Raw genomic sequence first — 27105 nt, 5'->3', positions numbered from 1 at the left:
CATAGAGAGGATGTTTCATCTTATGGGAGAATCTAGAACTAGGGGGTCACGGTTACAAAATAAATTAAAGAGTCACCCATTTAAATGGAGATGAGGAGAAATTTATTTTCCGAGGTTCGTGAGTCTCTGGAACTCTCTTGCTGAAAAGTGGGTGGAAGCAGAGTCTGTGAATATTTTTAAGGCAGAGGTGAGCGGATCCTTGGTAAGCAAGGCAGTGTGATAGATTATCAGGGGTAGGTAGGATGAGGATTTGAGGTTATCAGATCTGTCATGATCGTATTAAATCGGAGAGCAGGCTCAAGGAGCCACATGGCCCAGTCCTACTGCTGCTCCTTGTTTGTAAATCTACACAGGACTAGCTTTAAGTTTATTTATTAGTGTCACAAACGTTAACACTGCAATGAAGTTACTGTGAAAATCCCCCAATCGTCACACTCCGGCACCTGTTCGGGTACACTGAGGGAGGATTTAGCATGACCAATGCACCTAACCCACGTGTCTTCTGGACTGTGGGAGGAAACCGGAGCACCCGGAGGAAACCCACGCAGACACGGGGAGAACGTAGGGTCGTGTGAAGGTTAGACCAGGCGGGTGATGATGAGAGAGCTTCCCTCACCGGTTAGAACTTTCTGACAATCCAGCAGCATTCACGGTCATTTCTTCTACTGCCAGTCAGCAAATAGTCCTCTTTATTGAATTCAGTTTTGCCACTTGTTGCTGCTGCAGTAAGAGCGTATCTAACCTGTCACAACTATTCCATCCGGGCCTTGCATTAGTTAATTCAAAATGCCCAATTGGAGCTGTGAGTAAAGAATATGCAACTAAATGGAAGTCTCTGTTCCGAATAAATTACTGCCTCAAATCACTCGCACGCATGTGAAAAGCCTCGGAGTGTATAATCTCCGCAACTGATCAGAGAGATGGGACTGATCTTCACTCATCCCACCACTCTCTGATCTTAGCCCATTTTCTTAAGATGCTTAATCATCGGTGTCTGATGCAGTTATCAATTTCTATCCTTTCTGGCTTATCTAGAAAATGAAACACACTTTTATTGTCAGGTTGGCAGGCAGAACCTGCTGCCACAAGATGAAGTTGAGGCAAAGATCATAGTGTCAGCTGTTTCATCCTTTTGAATCTTGCTTGCATTGTCTCCAGTGCCTCTGTTTTTGCAACATTGTGTGTGTGTCTGTCTGTGCACACGCGCGCACATCTGGATTTGGACTGGACTAAGCCACTTGTCTTTTCCTTTTTCTTCCTCAGAGGTTCGAGGTGTGCCCCAACAGGTTCTCTCGGCCGATTAGCAGCGCCACGTGGGCCACACAGTCTCCTGTTCACGTGCGCCACCAGACCAAGAGACGGCTAGGCGTAGAGAGAGACACAGTGGCTGCCCACAGCCTTAACCTTGGGCTGGGCCACTTACCGGATGTCGAGCGGGCCCAGGCCCTACAGTATGGTCTCTTGCAAGGTGCCCACGGCCGGGTGTCAGTACTGAATGGCACAGGCCTGCAGTCCCTCATCTGTGTCCAGGATGAGAAGGTCAGCATGCAGTTGATGATGAGTGGCCAGGAGAAGGAACAGGCTGCCCTGCAGGAGGTGCCGTACTCCAGTCTGGTGCATTTGCAGCAGTTGGTAGCCTCCAGGATAGAAAGTGTGCCCAGTGAGCTGGAGGGGCGGCTTGGTGGCGAACATGCCAGTGCACTTCTGCTGTCGCAGCTTGAAGGCATTTTGGATTCGATTACCACCGTTGACGGTCGCAATGCGGACGACATTGTGGTGGAGCATCGCGGCAGCTCTGAGTGGCCGATGGTGAGTGAACTGGCAGACGAGGGCATCCTGGAGTCACTGGCGGGTAAACCCGAGGAAATCGGAGTGCCCCCTGCAAACGGGCTGAGTCCCCAGCCGGATGAATCCCCAGAGATAACGGTGAGCCTCTGGGACATGCACGAGGGGCACCTGGACTCTTTCAGGTCGCTCTTTGACAACGAGTGCTGCCGGATGCCATACCACGCGGGTTTTGAGCACCTGACAATGCCTGCGTCCCAGCTCAGGGCATTGGCTGCATTTAGTGGAACTGGTAACCTTGCGAGCGCAGGCTGGCAGAAGAGGGAGCCCAGCATGGAGGAACATCTGGCGACGCTTTATGAAAAGCTGAGAGTAGAGGTATGAGAGCTCCTTACTTTAATTAAGCTTTAACTGAGGTTGCGGGGGATGGGGGGGTACTCACTTTAAGCTTTAACTGAGGGGGGGCGTGTGTATCAGTGTGTGTGTGGATCTCCAGACAAGAATGAAGCCTATTGTGGTGTTTGGCTGACAACAATTTGCATTTATATAGTGCCTTTAGTGCAGCATACATGTCCCAAGGTGCATTCATTAAAATTCAGTACTGAGCCACAAGGGAGAGACAGTAGGACCAAAGGGTTGGTCAGAGGTAGGTTTTGAAGAGTCTCCCGGGGAGGGAGACACAAGTGGTTTATAGGGAGCGAATCCCATAGCTGAAGGCACTGTGGAGCTATTAAAATTGGGGTTATTTGGAGGTAGAATTAGAAGAATGAGGATGCGTTGGGGGGGTTGTGGGGCTGGAGGATATTACAGAGATAGGGAAGGCTAAGGCCAGGGAGAGACTTGAAAACCTGGATAAGGATTTCAGCATTGCTGGAGGTCACTGTAGGTCAGTGAACACCGAGCGAGATAAGATAAACACAGTGAAGGTCCAGACAAGAAAGGACAGACGAGGAAAGTCCCACTGTGTTTTTTTTCTTTGTTCTGTTATGAAATAGCTTCTCTATCTACCCCATAAAATCGTTAATTGTCTTAAATGTCTGAATTAGCCATTAATCCTCTCGACTTGTCTCTGCAGCCAGTCCTACGAATTTAACCCTTATTTAGCCTCAGTATCACCCTGGTGAATTTAGCTTTGTCCCCTCCAGGCCATTATGTCCTTCCTGAGGCCTGGTGTCCAGAACTGAATGCAGTTGCTGCAGTCTAAGCAGAGCTCTGCACATTTGTAACAGTAATTCCACGCCCTCTTTTATTTTCACAAGGCAGGATGTGGGAATTTTGAGGTGCATTCGAACTAAGTGGCAAATTTAAATTCAACTCTCCATTTTAAGTATGGTGGTTTGAACCCAGACTTTGTTTTCACAACGAGAGGTCTGGTCATGGCCAGTTGAGTGAAAGTTGTTGATTCTCAGGGCTTTTCACAGTAACTTCATTGCAATGTTAATGTAAGCCTACTTGTGACTAATAAATAAACGTTTAACTCCCTCCCTGCCCATGTGGTTTCTATTATAAAAGTTAAATACTGCAGATGCTGAAAGTCTGAAACACAAGCAGAAAATGCTGGAAAAACTCAGTGGGCCTGGCAGCCTCTGTGGGGAAAGAAACAATAAATGTTTTGAGTCTGTACGATGTACAGATGCGTGAGTTAACTTTGTCTCTCCACACATGCTGCTAAATCGGAGTTTTTCCAGTATTTCCTGTATTATTATTGTATTTTATTATACCACATAGCCTTACTCTGCGTTTTGTAATTATACATGGCCCAACTAGTCTGGTGTGTTTATATTTAACGTGAGGCCCTTTTCCTGATCTAGCATTAAGCATTTCTATTCTCCTTCATGCACTTGAATGTTTCAGTAAGAAACTGTACATCTAAGCAATTTCCCTCAACTGGTACAAGTTAGAAGCAGGTGCATCCCGATGGTCTAGTGGTATTATCGCTAGATTATTAATCCAGAAACTCAGCTAATGTTCTGGGGACCCGGGATCAAATCCCGCCACGGCAGATGGTGGAATTTGAACCCAATTTTAAAAAATCTGGAATTAAGAATCCACCGATGACCGTGAAACCATTGTCGACCATCTTGTTCACTAATGTCCTTTAGGGAAGGAAATCTGCCGTCCTTACCCGGTCTGGCCTACATGTGACTCCAGAGCCACAGCAATGTGGTTGACTCTCAACTGCCCTCTGAAAGGCCTCGCAAGCCATTCAGTTGTATCAATCGCTCAAGAAGGCAGCACACCATCACCTTCACAGGGCAACTAGGGATGGGCAATAAATACTAGCCAACCAGCGACGCCCATATCCCACGAATGAATAATTTTTTAAAAGTGTAGACCCCTTGAGTTTGCTCCACTATTCAGTAAGATCATTGCTGATCTGATTGTGGCCTGACTACATGTTCCTGTCTCCCATTAAACCCTTCTAGATTGACAAGAGAGTCAATCTAACTTGGCCTTAAAAATGACCCTGTTACCAGTGCTCTCTGGGGAAGAGAATTCCACAGACCAATGACCCTCAAGAGAGAGAGAGGATTTCCTCTCATCTGTCTTAAATGGGAGATCTGTTTTTAAAGTGTGAGTTCTAGTCTGTCCCACAAGGAGAAGCATCCTTTCAGCATCTAACCCATCATTGTCCTCAGCATATTGTATCTTTCAGTAAGTACAATTCTCATTCTTCTAAACTCTCATGTACACAGACCCAACACGTCCCACTTTTCTTCATAAATTGAGTAAACCTTCTTATGATACTATGATATATTTTTTCAAGTAAGGAAATTAAAACTACCCAGGACTCCAGATGTGGTCTCAACAGCACCCTATAGAGTTGTGCAAAACTTCCCTATTTATCCCTGGGGACGCAGTGGTTTAGTGATATTGTCGCTGGACTAGTAATCCAGAGACCCAGAGTAATGCTCTGGGGACCTGGGTTCAAATCCCACCTTGGCAGATGACGAAATTTGAATTCAATAAAAATCTGGAATGAAGAAGCTACTGATGACCATGAAAACCATTGTTGATTATCGTAAAAACCCATATGGTTCACCAATGTCCTTTAGGGAAGGAAATCTGCTGTCCTTACCCAGTCTGGTCTACATGTGACTCCAGACCCACAGCAATGTGGTTGATTCTCAACAGCCCTTGGCGGCACAGTGGTTAGCACTGCTGCTTCACAGCGCCGGGGACCGGGTTCGATTCCCAGCTTGGGTCACTGTCTGCATGGAGTTTGTACATTCTCCTCATGTCTGTGTGGGTTTCCTCCAGGTGCTCCAATTTCCTCCCACAGTCAAAAGTGTGCAGTTTAGGTGGATTGGCTATGATAAATTGCCCCTTGGTGTCAGGGGACTAGCTAGGGTAAATACATGGGGTTATGGGGATAGGGCCAGGGTAGGATTGTGGTCGGTGCAGACTTGATGGGTCGAATGGCCTCCTTCTGGACTGTAGGACTCTATGCCCTCAGGGATGAGCAATAAATGTTCACCAAGTCAGCGACACCCACATCCCATGAATAAAAACAAAAATATGCAAGGAATATACAATTTTCCATTTGCCTTCCTAATCACTTGCTAAACCTGCAACTTTTCCAGGTTCATGTATGAGGACACCCTGATCCATCTGTACCTCGAGAGTTTTGCAATACTTTCTCATTTAAACAATATGCAGCCTTTCTACCCTTCCTGCCAAAGTGGACAAGTTCCCATTTTCTCACATCATATCTACAGCTGCCAATTTGTGCCCACTCATTTAACCTAACTATATCCCTTTGTAGCCTCTTTATTTCCCTCTCAGTTTAGAACATAGAACAGTACAGCACAGAACAGGCCCTTCGGCCCACGATGTTGTGCCGAGCTTTATCTGAAACCAAGATCAAGCTATCCCACTCCCTATCATCCTGGTGTGCTCCATGTGCCTATCCAATAACCGCTTAAATGTTCCTAAAGTGTCTGACTCCACTATCACTGCAGGCAGTCCATTCCACACCCCAACCACTCTCTGCGTAAAGAACCTACCTCTGATATCCTTCCTATATCTCCCACCACGAACCCTATAGTTATGCCCCCTTGCTCCATCCACCCGAGGAAGGATAGTTTACTATCCTAAGTATGTGCCCTCAGCAAATTTAGCTACCACATTCAAGTCCCTTCATCCAAGTTATTAACATAGATTTTAAATATTTGAGGCCCAGCACTGATCCTTTGTGGCACTCCAATGGTTACAGCTTGCCAACTGAAAAATGACCCATTTATTCCTACTCTTTACTTCCTTTTACCCAGCTAATCTTCTATAGAATCCCTACAGTACAGAAGGAGGTAATTCAGCCTATTGAGCCTGTACCGACCACAATCCCACCCAGGCCCTATTCCCATAACCCCACAGATTTACCCTTCTAATCCCCCTGACACTAAGGGGTAACTTAGCATGGCCAATCAACCTAACCCGCACATCTTTGGACTGTGGGAGGAAACCGGAGCACCGGGAGGATACCCACGCAGACACGGGGAGAATGTGCAAACTCCACACAGTGACCCAAGGCCAGAATTGAACCCGGGTCCCTGGCGTTGTGAGGTAGCAGTGCTAACCACTGTGCCACCATGCCACCCCATGATAATATGCTTGCTATACAGCACAATAACCAAGCTAGGCAGGATTCAGGTGAGACGGCCTTCGTTTTGTCCTAAAGACACTTACCTGACGATCATGTGTCTCTCTTAAAATGCTTCTTCTTTCACTGAGCTTTGGTCAACTGTTCTAATATCTCCTTGCGTGACTCAGTGTGAAATTTTGTTTAATGCCTGGGATGTTTTATTTTGTTAGGAGCCGCTATGTAATTGTAAATTGCTGTCACGTTCTTCTGGGCTGTCTTTTCTCCAGGTTTCAAAACCAGAGCCAGCATTAACTTGACCAACTGGGAATCGATGTGACCTCTTCATTCTCTTCCCCTGGGTGCCGAGACCAAAACTATGTCTTTGAGGTGTCCTTTCCCAATCTAATTAATTTTCACAATCGATGGGCGCCCACTTGCTGTCCGTATCAATTTGTTTCCTGTTACAATAACCGAAAATGTGGGAACAACTCAGCAAGTCTGGTGGCATCTGGGTTTGTGTGACTCTTCAAAGCTAAAGCGAGGGGAAAAATGTGATGTATCATATATTGCAGAGAGCAGGAGGAACAAAGCAGAAGGTTAGATTGCAGCGAAGGTGTGTAGGGCACACGACGGAGAAAATGTTAATGGCTGTGTGAAGGACAGAGTAAGTGGTAGTGATAGTGGCATAAAGGTAAATGGGAAAGAAGTGTTAATAGGAGGGCAAAGGTCAGTGCTCAGTGAAAGCAAAGTTTAAGGCTAAGTTTTTTTTCTGGGGGCGCATTGGTTGTGTTGGGACAGGAGATTTTTGGATTTTAAGACAGTTACACTGGGACAAAATTGGGTTTTTGGCTTCCTTTTTGTGTCCAAAATGGAGGAAAAAGGCCTGCCCTCGCTTTCCACTCCACCAGCATTCAAAGGATCATCCACCGCCATTCCGGCACGATGCCACCATGAAACACATCTTCCCCTCATCCTCTTCCCATGGTACCCTCCCTTGCAAGTGTAATGAAAACAAAAAACAGTATAGAACAGAGGTCCCCAAACTACGGCCCACGGGCCACATGCGGGCCGCTTCCGGATCGGAGTTTGGAGACCGCTGGTATAGAATATCTCTGCAGTGCAGAAGGAAGCCATTCAGCCCATCAAGGCTGCACTAACAACAATCCCATCTATCCCCACCTACTTACCCTGCTAGTCCCCCATGGCCAATCCACCTAACCAGCACATCTTTGGAGTGTGGGAGGAAACCGGAGAAAACCCACGCAGACACTGGGAGAACGTGCAAACTCCACACACACAGTCACCCAAGAATTGAACCCTAGACAGCAGTATTACCCACTTTGCCTGATCTTTTACTTCCTCCTCCCTCACCGTTCAAGGCCCCAAATATTCCTTTCAGGCTAAGCAGCGTTTCACTAGCACCTCCTCCAAGCTGGTCTACTGCATTGGCTGCTCCCAATGTGATCTCCCGTACAAGGAGGATGGAGGAGAAATGTCACAGTCTAAAGTTGTTAAACTCAATGTTGAGCCCAAAAGCAAAGTACCTAATCTGAAGATGAGGTGTTGTTCCTCCAGTTTGCGTTGGGCTTCGCTGTTGCAGCAGGCCAAGGACAGACGCATGGGTCTGAGAGCAAGATGGTGAGTTGAAACCAGAAGGTTGGGACCATACTTGCAGACTGAGTGAAGATGTTCCACAAAGCAGTCACCCAGTCTGCATTTAGTCTCCCCAAGGTAGGGGAGATCACATTGGAAGCAGCGAATGCAGTAGACCAGCTTGGAGGAGGTGCTAGTGAAACGCTGCTTAGCCTGAAAGGAATATTTGGGAACTTGAACAGTGAGGGAGGAGGAAGTAAAAGATCAGGCAAAGTGAGTAATACTGCTGTCTCGGGTACAATTCTGGCCTTGGGTGACTCTGTGTGTGGAGTTTGCATGTTCTCCCCGTGTCTGCGTGGGTTTTCTCCGGTTTCCTCCCACACTCCAAAGATGTGCTGGTTAGGTGGATTGGCCATGGGGGACTAGCAGGGTAAGTAGGTGGGATTGTTGTTAGTGTGGCCTTGATGGGCTGAATGGCCTCCTTCTGCACTGTAGGGATATTCTATACTGTTTTTTGTTTTCATTACACTTGCAAGGGAGGGTACCATGGGAAGAGGATGAGGGGAAGATGTGTTTCATGGTGGCATCGTGCCGGAAATGGCGGTGGATGATCCTTTGAATGCTGGTGGGGTGGAAAGTGAGGACAGGCCTTTTTCCTCCATCTTGGACACAAAAAGGAAGCCAAAAACCCAATTTTGTCCCGGCGTAACTTTGTTTCAGTCTCTGCAGATGCTGCCAGACCTGCTGAGTTTTTCCAGCAATTTCAGTTCCTATTTCAGATTTCCAGCATCTTGCTTTTATTCTAGTGTTTCCTGTTCTGTTTGGTTACATATGGTAGTAAATTGTGACGTGAACATTTTCTTTCTGTTTTGCCATGTAGACTGTCACGGTGCAGTTACAGGCTGCAGCCATGAGGAGGAGACTGTTCAGTAGCTTTCTATATCCACCCGATTGCTGCTGACATGCGTGTGAAAATAAAACTCCATCTTATTGTTGCCGCGCCATCTTGCCCAACTCATAACCAATATTCTTGAATGTTTCCAGTTGCCGAATTTCTTCTTGAAGTCGCACGATTACGGAATGTACTCTCAGAACGTAGAATTCATCAGCCAGTTTCCACGGATAAGGACACGGTGTGTACTTGCTTCCTTTTTGTGTCCAAATGTTACAAGATATATAATGAGGGCGTTATCAAGAATGGGTAAAGGCCAATGAACCTGCAAATCCCATTCCGTTTTAGCTGCTTGTGTGCAAGCGTTTTTATTTCTATTCTTTCACGGGGTGTGGGCGTCGTTGGCCAGACCGGCAATTTTGTTGTCCGTCCCTAATTGCCCCTTGAGAAGGTGGTGCTGAGCCGTCTTCTCGAACCGCTGTGGTGTAGGTACACCCACAGCGCTGTCGTCAACGCTTGAATGGGTTTTGTATTTGCCAACAGCTATCGAAGGGAGGAACCATGGTCAGCCGAGGGTTTTGTTTTTAATGACACCACCCCAGCTTTACCAGCCTCTTTTCCCCCCCCCTCCCTCCTCCCTCCAAGTGTTAGTTCCACGTTAATTATATTGTTAAAATACAGGGGTGAAGGATATTGTTTAATTTAAATATATAGAGCATGAAAATGGCTGGGAGATCCCTCTGTGTGCAGCGAAAAAAAAGCTCAAAGGAGCAACGATGATTGCAATGTCGTGATATAAATAAAACAGTTCCATATTTAAGAGAAAATGTACAGTGAGGTTCTTTGCGTGCAAGTCCTCCCCCCACCCCCTTTACCATCGGGTGTTTGACGTGGAGAGTGTTGCATGCAGCTGTCCCATAAAGCCATAGATTAAGATGGTTCACGGAGAGGTGACCTGATAGAGGTTTACAAGATTGAGTGGCATGGACAGAGTGGATAGTCAGATGCTCTTTCCTAAGATAGAAAAGTCAAGTACTAGGGGACATAGGTTTAAGGCACGTGGGGAAAAGTTTAGAGGAGATGTGCGAGGCAAGTTTTTTACACAGAGGGTGGTGCTGCCTGGGGAGGTGGTGGGGGCATTTAAGGAGTAACTAGTCGAATACATGAATAGGATGGGAATGGAAGGATACGGACTCCTTAAGTACATGCGGTTTTAGTTTAGGCAGACATCATGATCGGCGCAGGCTTGGAGGGCTGAAGGGCCTGTTCCTGTGCCGTACTTTTCTTTGTTCTTTGACTCCCAGGCCTCCTGTATCTTTTAAGTCTGTGTTCTGCGTGTATGTAGATTGCCTTGAGGTTGCAGCTTCTGTTCTACTTTTTGAGGTGGCTACTTCCTCGAGTTATATTTGCTCATGAATCCTACTTTGGGTGGGTGGGAGGGAGGTGAGGGGGGTGGGACTCGGTGCTGGGTGCTATCAGCGTACATGTGCGAACTAATGCTGTGCTTTTGGATGTTGCTAAGAGGTCACAGGTTTGATTAGATAGACAAGATCGGAACCCGACGAGAGCAGTCCCACCAAGCTGAACGACAAGTGGCTTTGCCAGAAGCAGCAGACAGGTTGAGAAGGATGGTGGTGGGCCAGGGGGAGAAAGGAGGGACGTTTACCTTTGCCACAGCCACACATGATGTTATCTGTGATTTTGATTACAACCGTTTCAGTACTGTGGCAGAGACAGAACACCGATTACAACATGGAGATCCGGGAAAGTTGGGCACAGATTTGAGAGGAATTCAAGGGCTTTGGAGAGAGCCAGGAATAAAGGATGTGGGGCGGTAGGCTGAAAGAATACAGGGGACATGAATTTTTAAAGGGGGCAGAAACAGAGGAGAGATAAATGTTAACAAAGTCAGCTAACAGGGAAGCCAGGAAAAGGGGCTCGGTAACCAGCAGTTTAGTGGGAATAGGGTCGCAAGAGGGTCGGTTCTGGTTGCCTTTCCAGAACAAGGGGAGAACAAGAAAGTTCCCCACATTGAGCTTGTGGAAGGGCACTGTTGGGCATGTGTGTTTTTAAAAAATCTGATTTACAAACAAAATTGACTAATTGTACACAAATGAATGGGTAAATGGTTCAGTATAGTCTTTCGGTGACTTTTTACAATCCAGTTTCTCACTGGGACGACAGGGTAGCCTTAGTATAAATATTTATCCTTTCTGATTAATCCGTTTTCACAGTAAGAGTTTTAACAACCCCAGGTTAAAGTCCAACAGGTTTATTTGGTAGCAAATGCCATTAGCTTTCGGAGCGCTGCTCCTTCGTCAGATGGAGTGGAAATCTGCTCTCAAACAGGGCACAGAGACACAAAATCAAGTTACAGAATACTGATTAGAATGCGAATCTCTACAGCCAGCCAGGTCTTAAAGATACAGACAATGTGAGTGAAGGGAACATTAAGCACAGGTTTCAGCAGTATTCCGTTTTCAGCAGTATTGATGGAACTGTCTCTGGTTACCACTCATTGAGTGAAAATTTAAATGATTACGCTGACCAATTACACTGGTCCATGGAAGAGTTTGCATTTCCCATTGCGTTGATAATTCTGTGACTTTGGAAGTGACATTGACATGAGCGACGACCTCTAGTTGCTATTGAAGCTGATCTGGCTGTTGACATACCTCAGCATTGCTGTAATCATTAGGGTTCCTGTGGAACTGAGAGCGATGCCTGTCACTGTCGGTAGGAATGTGCAGCTGTTGTGTTTAATGCCTTGCATTTAGATCTTGTCTTCCACAACCTCTAAGCATCCCAATGTGCTTTGCAGCCAATGAGGTATTTCGAAATAGTGCCATGGGATATTTTCACCTCCACTCAGGAGGGCAGAAGGGCCCCCGGTTCAACAACTCATCCGAAAGACAGTAACCTTGGCAGTGTGGCGCTCCCACAGTACTGCAGTCTAGAGTTTTGTGCTCCACTGGAACTTAACTCCACAAACCCCTGATTTGGGAGGTGTAGACGGAGGTTTTCCTCTCGAGGCTATGTATTGCTAAACTTAAGCTAATACAGAGACTCATGGAATGCAGTGTATTGATTTAAGACATAACTTTATGACTTTATTTAACCAAATGATTGAATGGGAGAATGATGTAAGGAAGCCTAACACTCAAGGTATAGAATGCGGGCAGCCCAATGTCACTCTGAAGAACAATGTTCTCTTGAAGGCAATTATACATTTACTAAATCATATTGCCCACCTTTCATATCCTAATGGGATTTCATTTGTTATTAATTATGGATATGTCCCCCTCTTGTTGCCTCATAACATGAGACACTGGACATGAAACGGGTGGATGATTCCCACTGAAATGAGCCCACGTGACTCTCGTCCGACCCTGAGAAATCCCTTATCTCTGCCTACGACCTGCGGTACAGCTCAGAGCTGCATAACTCTATTCATCAAGTTGCCATTGGCAGCCATCTTGTCCCGAACACTGCTGATAACATCACTGCTATCAGTGGAACTATTGTTTCTCAATACCTCTCCCACCAGGGCCTGCTGTATTCTGTCATTGACTAAAGTTTCACAGAAATCCTAAAACAGACTTCATTCATTTCATAAATTCAAGATATATGTTTTAAATGAAAAATGCTCGTTATTCATATAAAGCTGTCTTCTATAGCTGCAGCCTTTGCCAACATTCCCATCGTCCAAGATCATTCACCCTTGAGTCAGTATTGTGTTAGTATTCCTAAACCTACGGTTATGTGTTTTGAGTAGCCGAATTAACCCCCCTACATCAGGAGGGGAGTGTACCACCCACTGGCAGTTAACATTGGCTACCAAAACCAGTTGATGAGAGCAGCTGGGAGATAGGGTTTATTTACTGATTTTTGTAATCTTTCCAGTTTCCTCACTCGAGTGTTTTAGACATCACGGCACTTTGAACGTGGGAAGGTTGTAGGACCGGAGCAAATTACAGAGCTAAGAAGGATGAGATTTGCGGAAAAGCATACAAGTTTTAACATCGAGGTTTTTAAACTGGACCAGGAGTCAGTGTAAATCCACAAGTGCAGTGGGTGAGGTGCTACCAGTTTTTGAAACAACTTAGGAACGCAGGCAGAGTTTTTGAACAGACTCCGGTTTCTGAAGGGTGGACGGCTGGCCAGGAGGACAAGGGTAGCAGATACATGCAAACACCACCAACGGGTTCCCCTCTAACCCACCTGACATCCCGACTTGGAAATGTATCGGCCGTTCTTTCACTGTCACCGAGTCAAAATCCTGGAACTCCCTAAAAGCACTGTGGGTGTACCTACACTGCATGGACTGCGGCGATTCAAGAGGGAGCTCCCCACCACCTTCTCAAGGGGCAACAGGAATGGGCAATAAAAATATTGACCTCACCAGTGACGGCCAAGCCCTGTGAAAAGAATGTTTCAAAAAATCTTGATGAGGAAGGCCATTCCAGGTCATCTCTTCATCCTAACGCGCACACTGAACACGCACACACGCACGCACATTGAACCCACGCTACCTCAGTCCTTCAGTTTTAGAGAAATCTGTAATTTCCCCATCATCGGCCACTGCTTTATCTGGAACCGCAGGGCACTTGTGGATTACTGACTGTATTCTTGATGTCAAAAAGCTCTCCTTCGTAATTGCCAGTGATCCATGAAATTTAACTGTGTCCATTGGCTGATCGGAACCGAGTTTGGCATTGATTCCTTTTCGCGTAAGGAGGATGTCTGGATTGCCCCCCACTTTTTACTCTACCTTTCCTGGTGTGGGAGAGTCGAGGATTAAGGATCAGAGAGTTGCAGGGTAAGAAGAGGGCCATTTATGATGGAGATGAGAAGTTTCTTCAGTTTGAGTGTCTTGGGCATCCTGTAGCCCAGAGGCCAGTTGATGGTCAGTTGAGTATATTTAAGACAGTGTATACTGGGCACCGAGGGAATGAAGGGTTATGGACATAGGTGCGAAAGTAGAGTTGAGGGTAAAGATTAACCATGATCTTATTGAACGGGCTCGAGGGGCCGTATGATTTGCTCCCTGCTCTTTTCAGTGCTTATGTTGACTGTGCTTTGTCTTTTGCCTCCCCAGGGGCCGTACCACCTACCAGGCAGTCGTGACGTTGCTGCGCTTTATTGCGTGGAATTACTGTGCCGACGTTCACATGGAGGTTATGAAAATGACGCAGCATCCCGAAGACTGGACGATCCAGGTGCGCTGGCGGGTTACAGGCCTCCCACTCCATGTGCTAATGCTGAAATTTTACAAGAAGGATAAGACGGAACTCTATAGGTGAGAATACTGAGTGCTTTTGTCTCGGAGGTCACAGGGTGGGAGGGGCAGGGGAAAGAGACCCAGTTTCCCAAAGCACGTCCCTTGGCTCCAGCATTCGGGAGGAGGAGAAGGGTGGGTGGCGCGGGGGCGGGAGCAGTGGCGCAAAGAATGTTTAAACTTGTCACCCAAACATTTGGTGCTGGTTTAAGAACTGACGCCAGGGATCTATATGCTGGATTGGGACTAAAGTGCAGACCAGCTGGCAAGCAGAGACTGAGCAGTGGTGGCCTGTCAGTAGTCTTTACTGGTTGGGTAGAAGTTGGGGCGGCATGATGGTGAGCACTGCTACCTGTCAGGGACCCGGGTTCAATTCCGGCCTTGGGTCACTGTCTGTGTGGAGTTTGCAAGTTCTCCCTATGTCTGCGTGGGTTTCCTCCGGGTGCTCCAGTTTCCTCCCACATTCCAAAGATGCGCGGGTTAGGTGGATTGGCCATGCTAAATTGCCCCTGAGTGTCAGGGGGATTAGCGGGGTAAATACGTGGGGTTATGGGGACAGGGCCTGGGTGGGATTGTTGTCGGTGCAGGCTCGATGGGCCGAATGGCTTCTTTCTGCACTGTAGGGATTCTATGATTCTAAGTATCAAATCTGTTGCTTTGTGAGGGAGTCCAAAACTAGGGTCTGTAAATATGAGAGGTCACTGATGAACCCAATAGGGTATCCAGGATAAACTCCTTTTTTAATCCAGATCGTGGTGTGCTTGTGGGATTCGCTATCACAAGTAGTTGAGATGATCAACATAGATGCATATGAGGAAGCTCGACAAGGGAGCAAAGAGGGAGAAGGGCTTGTTGATAGATTTAGATGGCGTGGGGTGAGAGGAAGCTCATGTCGAGCATTGACACATTGGATCCAGTGACCTGTTTCTGAGCTGGATCTTTTTTTGTGATTTGAGTTTTGGTTCGGCATCCAGAATTCTTTTTTTGAACTGTTAAAGGTCACCCAGTGGCAGATGCGTATTTGTCATTGGGCTAGTAACCCAGAGACCCAAGGTAATGCGCTGGGGACTTGGGTTCGAATCCCACCATCGTAGGTGGTGAAATTTGAATTTTGTTAAAGTCTGCTGATGACCATGAAACTGATTGTCAGAAAAACCCATCTGGTTCGCTAATGTCCTTCAGGGAAGGAAATCTGCCGTCCTTACCTGGTCTGGCCTACATGTGACTCCAGTTCCACAGCAATGTGGTTGACTCTTCACTGCTCCTCTGAAATGTTTGAGCGAGAGACTGTTCAAGGGTCAATTAGGGGTGGTCAATAAATGCTGGCCCAGCCAGCGACCCCCACATCCCCAGGATTACAGAATGAAAAGCAAGGCAAGATGCCTTCATGGAACACATAGTTGTTTAAACTTCAGCATCCTTTTAAGGTCATCAGCTTATCAGGAAGAGCACTGGGCTGCGAGTTATTCTTGGGTTGTTTTAACTGTTTAATTGCCTCACTCAGCAGATTGGAATTCAAACTTAACTATTTAAAAGGTGGGCACAGTAAAATCCTGAAATGGATTTCAGTAAGACTTTTGGGAGGCAAGGGCCCATGGGTTATGGGGCAATTTGGCAAATTGGATCCAAAATTGGCTTGGTGGCAGGAGACAGAGGGTGTAGGCCGAAGGTTGTTTTTGTGACTGCATACCTGTACTGGAGGGATTGGTGCTGGATCCCTTTAATTTGTAATGTACATAAATTATCTAGGGACCTGGGTGTACAAGTCCACAGATCCTTAAAGGTGGCAGCATAGGTGGAGAGGGTGGTGAAGAAGGCATATGGCATGCTTTATTGGACGGGGCATAGAATATAAAAGTTGGCATATGATGTTGCAGCTGTATAGAACGATGGTTAGGCCACATTTGGAATAGTGTCCAGTTCTGGTCGTCACATTACCAGAAGGACGTGGAGGCTTTAGAGAGAGTACAGAGAAGGTTTACCAGGATGTTGCCTGGTATGGAGGGTCTTGGCTATGAGGGGAGATTGGGTAAACTGGGGTTGTTCTCCCTGGAAAGACGGAGGATGAGGGGGCGACCTAATGGAGGTGTATAAAATTATGAAGGGCTTAGATAGGGTGAACAGTGGGAAGCTTTTTCCCAGGTTGGAGGTGAGGAACACAAGGGGTCACGGGTTCAAGAGGGGGGCAAGGTTCAACACAGATGTCAGGGGAACATATTTTACACAGAGGGCGGTGGGGGCCTGGAATGCACTGCCAAGCAAGGTGATTGAGGCGGACACACTGGGATCGTTTAAGACTTATCTAGATAGCCACATGAACAGACTGGGAATAGAGGGATACAAAAGAATGGTCTAGTGGGCACATGAGCGGCGCAGGCTTGGAGGGCCGAAGGGCCTGTTCCTGTGCTGTATTGTTCTTTGTTTGTTCTTTGTAGACAGGATCGGGGTGGATAAGATCAGTGAGTTCACAGATGATACAAAAATTGGTGGTGTGTAACATAGCGAGCAGCCTTGTATTACAGGGCGATATAGACAGGCTGGTCAGATGGGCAGAACAATGGCAAATGGAATTTAACCCTGAAAGGTCTGAAGTGATGCATTTTGAGAGGACTAACAAGGAAAGGTAGGACACAGGATCAGAGGGACCTTGGGGTGCATGTCCACAGATCCCTGAAGGCAGCAGGACAGGTAGATAAGATGGTTAAAAAGGCATACGGGATACTTACCTTTATTAGCCAAGGCATAGAATATGAGAGCAGTGAGGAGCTGTATAAAACGCTGGTTAGGCCACAGCTAGAGCATTGTGTGCCGTTCTGGTCACCAACTATAGGAAGGATGTGATTGCACTGGAAAGGGTGCAGAGGAGATTCACTAGGATATTGCCTGGGCTGGAGCGTTTCAGCTCTGAAGAGAGGCTGGTAAGGCTGGAGTGTTCTTAGAACAGAGAAGGCTGAGAGGGGACCTGATTGAGGTGTACAGAATGATGAGGGACAAAGGGTAAATAGGAAGAAACTTTTCCCCATAGTTGAAGGGTCAATGACCAGGGGCCATAGATTTAAGGTAAGGGGGCAAGAGATTTCGAGGGGATTTGAGGAAAAATGTTTTCACCCAGAGGGTGGTGGGAATCTGGAACTCGCTGCCTGGAAGGGCGGGAACCCTCACAACATTTAAGCATTTAGTTGAGCACTTGAAACACCGTAGCACACAAAACTATGGAGCATGCGCTGAAAAATGGGACTAGAATAGATAGGTGCTTGGTGGCTGGTGCAGGCACAATGGGCCAAAGGGCCTCTTTCTGTGCTAAGGCTCTATGGATATGAAATGTTAGTTCAAACCAATATTAAATCTGAGCAATTAGTATTGTTATCAAAATTCTAGATTATGATGCATAATGATTTTTCTTTGCTCCCAATCCTGCAGAACTTATGATGCATATTCCACGTTTTATCTGGGACCCGATGGCCTTATTCACCGGCACAAGGTCGATAAGGTGAGTCTGAGAGTTTTCTTTGTCTTGAGGGTTGTCGGAGTTCCTTGCAAAGGAATCCGAGACCTGGAATTTCTGTGCATCTCAGCTTTCGAGAATCTAGATAACTTGAGCAAAGGGTGGTTATGGAGATCTGTATTCACATCGAGCTATGCAACTTCATTTCTGATCAGTTGCGTGGGTGTGCGGGGCTTTAGTCCACTGATACGTCCAGGAATTCAGGAGGAACATTATTTACCTAAGAAGCATGTGGAACCGGTTAGCACGGGTAGTTGAAGCGAATCACACAGATGCATTTCGGGGGAATGTGGCGCATGAGGGTGAAAGGATGAAAGGTACAGGTAGAGTGTGTCAGATGAAGAGGGATGGGAGCAGAGTTGTGTGAGAATAAACACTGGCACTTGAGGCCTTGAGCCTGTCGCAGGCTGATGCCCGATTGCAACAGTGCCAGTGGAGATGTTAAATCCCGTCTTGGGTGGAAATGAAAAGACCGAGTTCAGCAAGAGGACCTTCCCGGTCTTGTGGGTAAGATTCCCATAACAATTGACCGGTTATTCACCTCAGTCATTAGTCTAGTGGTGGCCATGAAACCATTGTCGATTGCCATTAAAAACCCATCTGGTTCACTCATGCCCTTTCTTTAGGGAAGGAAATCTGCCGTCCTTACCTGGTCTGGCCTACATGTGACTCCAGACTCCTCCACCCTCTGAAATGACCAAGCAAGCCACTCAGTCCGAGGGCAATTGGGAATGGGCAATAAATGCTGGCCTTCTCCATGCCACTAACTTTCTGAGGGAGGTGTTTGAAATTTTTGACAAATGAATTAATTGGTGAGTACTTCCAACAAGCTGTGATCCCAGTGGTGACCTTTTTTCGATTTCCCTTCCCACCCCCTTCTCTTGCCCACAGATGATGCCAACCCAGCCCCCGTTCACCAAGGTGAAGACGCTGTTGGCCGGAGCTCTGGTCGCCCTCGGCATGGAGGAACATCGCCCGGCATTGAACCTGCTGTTTGCTCAGTCTGCTGGCAAAGTGGGGGAGAAGCACTGCTGAGAGTACGAAGTTGGGGGGGAGGTTAGAGGGAGAAGTTACGCTGTCAGAAGCACACACACACATGGCAGAGCTCGCCCCACTGGCAAAAGCTGCACCATCCACACACCCAGGCTGCTTCTGTTGTTGCATGTTTTAACGCAGTCGAAAACCCTACCCACACCTCCTGAACCGCTTTTGTACTGTACATAACATGGCGGAGAGAATGTAAATCCATGCAGCGTCAGGCTACGAGGAGAGTGCGTACTGTCGCGTGAGGACCGTGTAAAATAGTACCCAGTGCTACCACGTTACTTTGTGTCTTTTATTTTAATTCCCGTCCAAATAATTGCAAAGTCTGGTAGGGCAAGGCTTCAAGCAGTTTTTGTTTTTTTCTGTTGTTGGGGTGTCCTCCTTGTTGTCCAAGTGATCATGTTGAAGGGGCAGATTGCTCCTCCCTCGCTTTGCAGTGCCTGTGTCCCTAAGATGGGGAGCAGAAAAACGTGCCCTAACATGTCCCCAAGTTCGGCTGGTATCTCTCTCACACACACGTAGACACACACACACACACATACACTCCCCACCCTCCTCGTGGATAGTGGAAACCTGTTGGGAGTGCTCAGCAGGTCAGGCAGTGTCCGTGGAGAGAGAGAGAGAGCAAGAGATGATTCAGGTTGGTGACCTTTCAGCAGGAAGGGGCAGCACTTGCCTGTTCCTGTGGCCGTCTGATCAGCTGGGCTGAGGTTGGTCGGTAGAGTTGGCCGTACCTGTGATTTTCCCGTCTGCTTTCTGTTGGAAGCTTTGAGGGCTGGAAGTTTCCCTCTGTTGTTAAAGTGACAAGGGGCATTTAAAAAATGTGGGTGGAGGGCCGGAGTATCTCGCTCGTTCCTTTCAATGGGGGAAAAGAATGTCGCAGGTCTGAAACATTAAATTTTGTCTTTTTATTTCCCCCATAGATGCTGCTGGACCTGCTGAGTATTTCTAGCATTTTCTCTTCACATGGCCCAAAGCACAAGGCAACTTTGTGATGTCTTAACATAAGAACAAGAAAGGCATCCAAATCTGTTAGTCAACATTACCCCCGCTAGCTGAAAGAAGGATATTGGTCATTTATATCATGGCTGTTCCTTTTGTGGAATCCCCTAGTGTGCAAAACGCTCCTCCACACCCAACATATGGTGAGGAAGAGGGGGGCGTTGTTCCTGATGTCCTGAGACAATGGCTGGAATTTTACCGTCCCGCACACCATGGGAATCGGAGCAGGCGAGGGGCGGACCATGGAAAGGTCCATTAACCACGGGCGGGACTTTACGGTTTTGGGACAAGCGAGGCCGCAAAATCCTGCCCTCGTCCAAAGTTACTAAAATGGATTACCTGGAAATGCTATGGTGGTTGTTGGTGGGATCTTGCTGTGTGCAAATTGGCTGCCACGTTTTCCCCTTTATCGGAGTGATTGCACTTCCAATGGCTTAGTCAATAGTGAAGTACCTCCAGTCGTACTGAGGCAGTAGAAGCAGATTTGTCTTCTGTTTTCCAGACACACTACTTTAGTTCCATTTGATCCTTCTTGCTTGGCGATTGTTGTCGGAGATTTATTGAACAGTTTTCTAAAGGAGGTGATGTGTGCATGTGTGTGCGTGTGCGCACGTGTACACTTTGTGCTTTTCAACCTTCCCTGTTTAATATTACTGACAGAGGAAATTCAAGCAGGGAATGGAGAGAAAAGATGGAGAAAATGCGATGGTTATTGTCTTGTATGGTGCTTCAGGCTGCTGTGTACAATGGAAGCCAGCAGGAAGAGGCTTCCATTGTACACAATAATATCGCAGCCTTGCTCATTGAGTTAGAACCATTCGACCGTCCTGCACCCCAGACCCCGGTTCCTTGCCAAGGAGAGATTAAAAAGCCCACTGCTGTCGGATCCATAAGAAAAATGCTGGGTCCAATGTCATTAATGTCTTGGTGCAGAAAAGATTTGAGCTGAAAATTCCACCCCCCCCCCCCCCCCAATTGAAAGGAACGAGCAAGATATTTACCCCCTTCTACTTTTTAAAACTTCTCCTATCAATTTGACAAAGGAAGGAAACTTTCATCTCTCCAAAGGAGCTTGCCAACTATTCAGAATAATGTTCTTGAGGTCCTAGTGCATTATCTGATGCTAACAGATGGCCTTATCGGAGAGGAGAGTGCACGGTTTTGCCTCCTGAAGGTATTGTATTGCCTTTGCTGGCTGTGTGGCTTTCAGCCTCTCGCCCAGGGGGAAGCAGGCTGTGGTGGTGGTGATGGCAGTGCAGGGTGGGGAGAGGCAGGGCTGCAGTGAAGGGAGAACATCATATCTAAGCCTACCTAACACATTACTCATTTGACACTGCCTTTATCTGATGGCCATCTCTGCTGGAGACCGGTTTGCGAATGGGAGTGGGTGTTTTGGTTGATTACTACGCAGAAACAGCGAGGCCAAGTGTACTTCATATTACTAACCCGGATAAGATCACCCAACAGCACAGAGCAGGAATGCTTGCCTACTGGACAGTGATGGATAAATTGTTAACAGTTTATTCCTTTTTGTGTGTTTTTTCTCCTTTGTTCAGACCTGAATAAGTGAAAGAACGGATTGGAGGGAGAGCATTGTCTAAATTACTTGAGAGAACCTATTTATATATTGACCTCAATCATACTCTGCTGTACTCCAAACTATACTTGGCAAGTCCATTTGGTGTTAAGGCTAGAATGGTTATCTTTTTGAGGGAAAGGTGCCTGGTCTTTGTGTGAATGTCCATTCCTGCGCTGGAAGTTGGGACATGTGGCCCTTTGAACCTGCTCCACCCATTCATTATAATCACAGCCGATCATCCAATTCAACAACCTGATCCTGCCTTTCCTCCCCCATATCCTTTGATCCCTTTCATCCCCAACAGCTATTATGTCAGGGAGGTGGGCAGGGGGAGGGAGCTGTGACTTAGGTTGACACAGAAGAAGTACAATTCGGTACCGCATCCCTAAGCAAGAATTGTTTTTTATTAATCATAATTGGTTGTCAGGAAAGTACGTTTGGGTGGAATGCGGATGAGTTTCTCTAGGATGAAATGGCCCCCTTTCTTGAACGTGTCGGACTTGTTGCAATTCTGTACCTGTGGTCGCGTGTGATACTAAAGGGAAGCATGATGCCAAATTGATCTGTGCCCTAACTGTCCGAATAGGTACTTGATTATCAAGTGCAGTCAGTTTGTCTCAGTCGATATTATCTGAATTGGAACTATAAGGCCATGAAATATTTCAGTTTGCACCTGTTATTTTGCTGCTATTAACTGAATATTTTCAGTTGTAAATTTCTATGGTTGTTCTTTTTAAAAAGAGAATTCTACTTGCATGGCCTGGCACTCGACCAAAGGTTGCAACCAGACTTGGTCGACCCCCTACGCTCCGATCCCTCGCCCGTGTTCGAGGGAAATTATAAATGTGAAGTAGCTTTGGATGTTACCTGGACACAAATAAAAGCATTAATCCAGCAGGCAGTGTCACTGCTCCTTTCTTGCTGAGTGAGTACCCTTCTGATTGTGTCCATGGGCTGGGGGTCAGTACACGACAAATGTAATGCGAGGAAAATACTTTTCTACAGCAAGCGGTTGAGGTCTGGAACGCACTGCCTGGAAGTGTGGCAGAAACAGCTTCAATCAAGGCATTCAAGAGGGCATTAGATAATTACTTGAATAGAAACAATGTGCAGGGGTCACGGGGAAAAGACAGGGAAATGGCATTAAGATGTAATGCTCATTTGGAGAGCTGCTGCAGACATGATGGGCCGAATGGCCTCCTGCACGGTAAGAGTTCCAACTGTAGAGCATTTTGCAGTGTACACATTCCTCAGATCCACAGTCCCCGTGTATTCCAGAGAATCATGGTGGAAATCTTGCTTCCCCTACCCACCATCTCCTTGACCTCCAGGATTTAAATGGGGTGCCTGAACAAGTCCCGGTAGTCATTAGGACTGTTTTCACTGTGTAGATCAATGAAGCCTAATGGCAAAGGAATCCTGCTAACATTGAGCGACTAGCCCAGATTTAGCATTAGTAATTATGGTGCAACTGTCGGTCTTTATCATCAGTACTCCTGTGAATCAAACAGCAATTTCTACACTTTCTGCATACAGAAATCCAAAAGTTGCATTGATTCTACAACCACTCCCCCCGCCCCCCCCCCCCCCAACAAAATCAGGTGCATTGTTGATGTCCCACCCAAATTAAGAATCCAGGAGAAGGAAACTTTGTTTTTATACTTGCTATTAAAAAAATTCCAAAATGAAATAAGGTGTAACTGGTCTCTTTCCACAATTACTTCACTACTGATCAGCTTCACTACCCAAAAAACAAATGTTATATTTGTTGAATGTCAAACTTCTCCATTGTGACCTTTCAGTTTAGACAATATTCCGTCAATTCCACTTTCGGTACCTCTTTCTAGAAAATAAAAGTTTAAAAGTGAAAACATCGGCGCATTTTACTGGCAGGTTTGCAGTCTGTGCGAATACTTCAGTTTGATTGGCTGGTTACTTGGGGCTTGGTTCCAGATTCAGCGCAGGGAATTCAAGCTCGGGCAATCACGAGACCATTGTGGGCAGCAGTCTTCAAGGTCGGCAGCCAGCGCAGTCCGTGGAAATCCAGCCATTCAAACTCCAGCAGAAGGCTTGTGCATGTGTAGCCGGGTGTTTGATAAAACAACTAACTAATTCAATTGAACAAATTTGATCCGAGTTGTCCGGAAAACAGCCATGTTTTGAATTTAAGAATTTGCTGGTGCTATTCGTTAAGTTCTCTTCTAATAGCTAAGATGTTTCACTTGTCTGCATTAGTTGGATATCTTTACTGGAATGTGCCCACTTGCATACCTCATCAGCTCCTTCTGTATTTCCTCGGCTGCGTTATTGGCCTCTTCATCTCTTCAGCAATTTTTATTAGCTTTCATTTGACTCGCCATGAGGCCGATCTCTGTGTCTTTCTCCCTAACAGCATGTTGATGCATGGGCTGAGATGTGCTAAGGATGGTGGGTAAGATACTCCAGTGGTTTTTTAAAATTACTTTACGAGATATGGGCGTCACTGGCTAGACCAGCATTTGTTGCCCATCCCTAGTTGCCTTTGAGAAGAGGGGTGTGGTGAACTGCCGCCTTGAACTGTTGCAATCCCGGAGGCGCTCCCTCAGTGCTGTTAGGGTGGGAAATCCAGGACTTTGACCCAGTAACAGTGAAGGAAGGCCGATATATTTCCAAGTCAAGAAGGTGAATGACTTGGAGGGGAACTTTCAGGTGGTGGTGTTCCCAAGTATCTACTGCCCTGGTCCTTCTAGATAGTAGCGTTCATGGGTTTGGAAGGTGCTGCCTGAGGAACCTTGCTACAGTGCACCTTGTAGATGGTACACACTGCTGCCACAGATCATTGGTGGTGGAGGGGGTGAATGTTTGTAGAAAGGGTAGCAATCAAATGGGGCTGCTTTGTTCCAAATGGTGTCAAACTTCTTGTGTTGTTGGAGCTGCACCCATCCAGTCAAGTAGAGAATATTCCATCACACTCCTGATCTGCACCTTGTAGATGGTGGACAGGCTTTGGGGAGTCAGGAGGCGAGTTACTCGCTGCAAGATTCCCAGCCTCTGATCTCTAGTAGCCACAGTATTTATATGGTGAGTCAGTTCCATTTCTAGTCAATGGTACCCCCCAGGGTGGTGTTAGTGGGGGATCCAGCAATGATAATGCTATTGAAAGTTATGGGGCAATGGTTAGATTTTATCATTGAAGACGGTCATTGCCTGGCACTTTTTACTTTGCAGGAGCTATGATGACTGTCTGGGTATAGCATGACTTCAGAGGATTGAGAGAGAGAGGTGCTGGTGTTTCCGTGATCTTGTACAGCAGAATGTCCTGTGCTAGTTTTCTCCCGTGGGTAGTCGCCATATTTGTTACACTGTTTCTCTCCAGCCCAGGCTGACCACTGCCTAGTGCATACCTCTAGAATTCTCCCGTGTGTGTGTGTCCTCAGAGCAGCACGTCCACAGGGGGAAGCATCCAATGGAGGGAAACCTTGACAATTGGTAACTTTACAATGCTGTTGCACCCGAGGGACCAGCGCAATCTTTCTCCTGTTCAGGGTGTGCTTTGTCGGAACGGCTAGCATTTATTTGTCCAACTCGCTCTGGCCTCAAAGGGCGCAGGAGAGGCAGGCGAGGCTGTGGCAGGCGAGGCTGGTGAAGGTGCTGATGGGCTGCAGTTCCATTTTGGAGGTGGGAGAGAAAGAAAGGGGTGTCATTCCTAATTTTTAATAGCTCTGTTAAACGTTGAGACGGAGGAGCCGCCAGTTGCGAGGATTAAATAGTAAGAAGTCACACAACATCAGGTTAAAGTCCAACAGGTTTATTTGGTATCACAAGTTTTCAGAGCGCTGCTCTTTCATCAGGTGAGTGACTATACTCGAAAGCTCGTGATACCAAATAATTGGACGTTAACCTGGTGTTGTGAGACTTCTTACTGTGCCCACCCCAGTCGAATGCCGGCATCTCCACATCAGGATCAAATAGACCACGGGCCGGAATTCTCTGAACTTGATCGCAGCTGGGGTTCTCCAGTCCCGCTGCTGTGAGTGGAGATTGGACTGAGCGCCAACTTCTCCATTTTCGCTGGCAGCAGCGGTGGCGATGAACGGGGGAGAGGCCCGGCCCAGGTGTGTAAACTCGCCCTTCAGAGATAGCCAACGCTGTTCAGCTGTCAGGGTAGAAATGAGTGAAATCAAAAGTGGCAGAAAAATTAACCAACCTAAAGTGGCCAGGCACATGCAGAAGAGGTACTGGCTGCCTCCTGTTTTAAACAATCTAAACAAATGATGATTTCAGTTCCAGTCTAAAGTAAAAAGTGAACTGTTGGAAATACTCAGCAGGGCAGGCAGCTTCTGTGGAGTGAGAGAGAGAAACAGCTAACATTTCAGGCCTGTCATGACTGCAGATTGTCAAGTGAATAAAATTGTTACATTTAATCCCACTTGTAAACAGAATGTGGAGGGAAGAGTTCAGCTGGTGAGGTTACTTGTTGACATGTCCGGTTGTGGTAAGTTTGCTTCGTGGAGTTTTGGCACCGAGACTTGCATTGATCCGAGCCTAAAAATTTAATGTTTGCGGGGGACAAAACCCACAAATGCACGAAATCTTGAGACCAGTTCAGTGGTCGTCAAGGGAAATATCTGATTGCTTGCATTGAACGTACCTTTCAGCGACTCTGTTCTGAGGAGGTGTTGATTCATAGAAACATAGAAGATAGGAACAGGAGGAGGCCATTTGGCCCTTCGAGCCTGCTCCGCCATTCATCACGATCATGGCTGAATGTCCAACTCAACAGCCTAATCCTGCTTTCTCCCCATAACCTTTGATCCAATTCACCCCAAGTGCTATATCCAGCCGCCTCTTGAATGTATTCAATGTTTTGGCATCAACTACTTCCTGCGGTAATGAAGAAATGTCACTCCCATCTCCATCCTAAATAGTCTACCCGAAACCTCAGACTGTCCTCGAACATTAAACCAACTTTGCTTTGATAATGAACTTGCCTTATTTTTTGTTAAATGAAAACAAAGCACTGCGGAAGCTGGAACCTTCTGTCAAAGGATCATTTAGATCCAAAACTTTACCTCCCTGTTTCTCTCCCCAGGTGCTGCTCCAGAGCTGCTGAGTTTATCCAGCACGTTCTGTTGTCACGTTAACCAGTCACTCTATAGATACACCTTTATAATCATAAGGAGGCCATTCGGCCTATCGAGTCTCCACCGACTCTCTGACCGAGCATCTTATCCAGGCCCTCCCACCCACCGACCTCACCCTATCCCTGTAACCCCACACATTTACCATGGCTAACCCATCTAACCTAGCCGGCATGGGGGCATAGTGGTTAGCACTGCTGCCTCACATTGCCAGGGACCAGATTCAATTCCAGCTGCAGGTCACTGTGTGGAGTTTGCACATTCTCCCTGTGTCTGCGTGGGTTTCCTCCGGGTGCTCCAGTTTCCTCCCACAGCTCAAAGATGTTTGGGTTAGGTTAATTGGCCATGCTAAATTCTCCCTTAGTGTTGGGATTAACAGAGTAAATATATGGGGTTATGGGAATAGGGCCTGGGTGGGATTGTGGTCAGTGCAGACTCGGGCCAAATGGCGGCCTCCTGCACTGTAGGGATTCTATGATTCTCTAACCTCCACATCTTGGGACACAGGAGCAATTTACCATGGCCCAGCCATCTAACCGACACATCTTTAGACCAGCACAACCAACAATTCCAGGTGTACCCAGACGGATGTGGAATGGGTCCCATTCGATGCCGCTTGGTGCCCCCTGTTTTGACATTTCTCTGTTCATTTTTAAACAAGAGTCGAGGCTGAAAATCAACCAGTCTGATGTCTCCACCGCAAATCTCAATTCTAATCTGACCTG

General features: G+C 46.9%; 1 protein-coding gene across 2 annotated transcripts in view; it reads left to right on the top strand.

Moving 5' to 3' along the window:
• The window catches only part of c8h6orf136 (chromosome 8 C6orf136 homolog), a 33943-nt gene extending 8947 nt beyond the window's left edge, over window positions 1–24996 (top strand). For both annotated transcript variants that reach the window (XM_078217484.1, XM_078217485.1), the window contains exons 3-7: window positions 1264–2163; window positions 9005–9093; window positions 13951–14151; window positions 17551–17620; window positions 18527–24996. In XM_078217484.1, the coding sequence (XP_078073610.1) occupies window positions 1264–2163; window positions 9005–9093; window positions 13951–14151; window positions 17551–17620; window positions 18527–18670 (1404 nt within the window). In that variant the 3' untranslated portion in view covers window positions 18671–24996. The remainder of the gene's footprint in view (window positions 1–1263; window positions 2164–9004; window positions 9094–13950; window positions 14152–17550; window positions 17621–18526) is intronic.
• Window positions 24997–27105: the final 2109 nt, after the last annotated feature.

This window comes from Mustelus asterias, chromosome 8, assembly GCF_964213995.1.
Source record: "Mustelus asterias chromosome 8, sMusAst1.hap1.1, whole genome shotgun sequence".
NCBI classification, from domain to species: domain Eukaryota; kingdom Metazoa; phylum Chordata; class Chondrichthyes; order Carcharhiniformes; family Triakidae; genus Mustelus; species Mustelus asterias.
The sequence above is the reverse complement of the archived record's forward strand: the minus strand, read 5'-3'. Positions and strand labels throughout refer to the sequence as shown.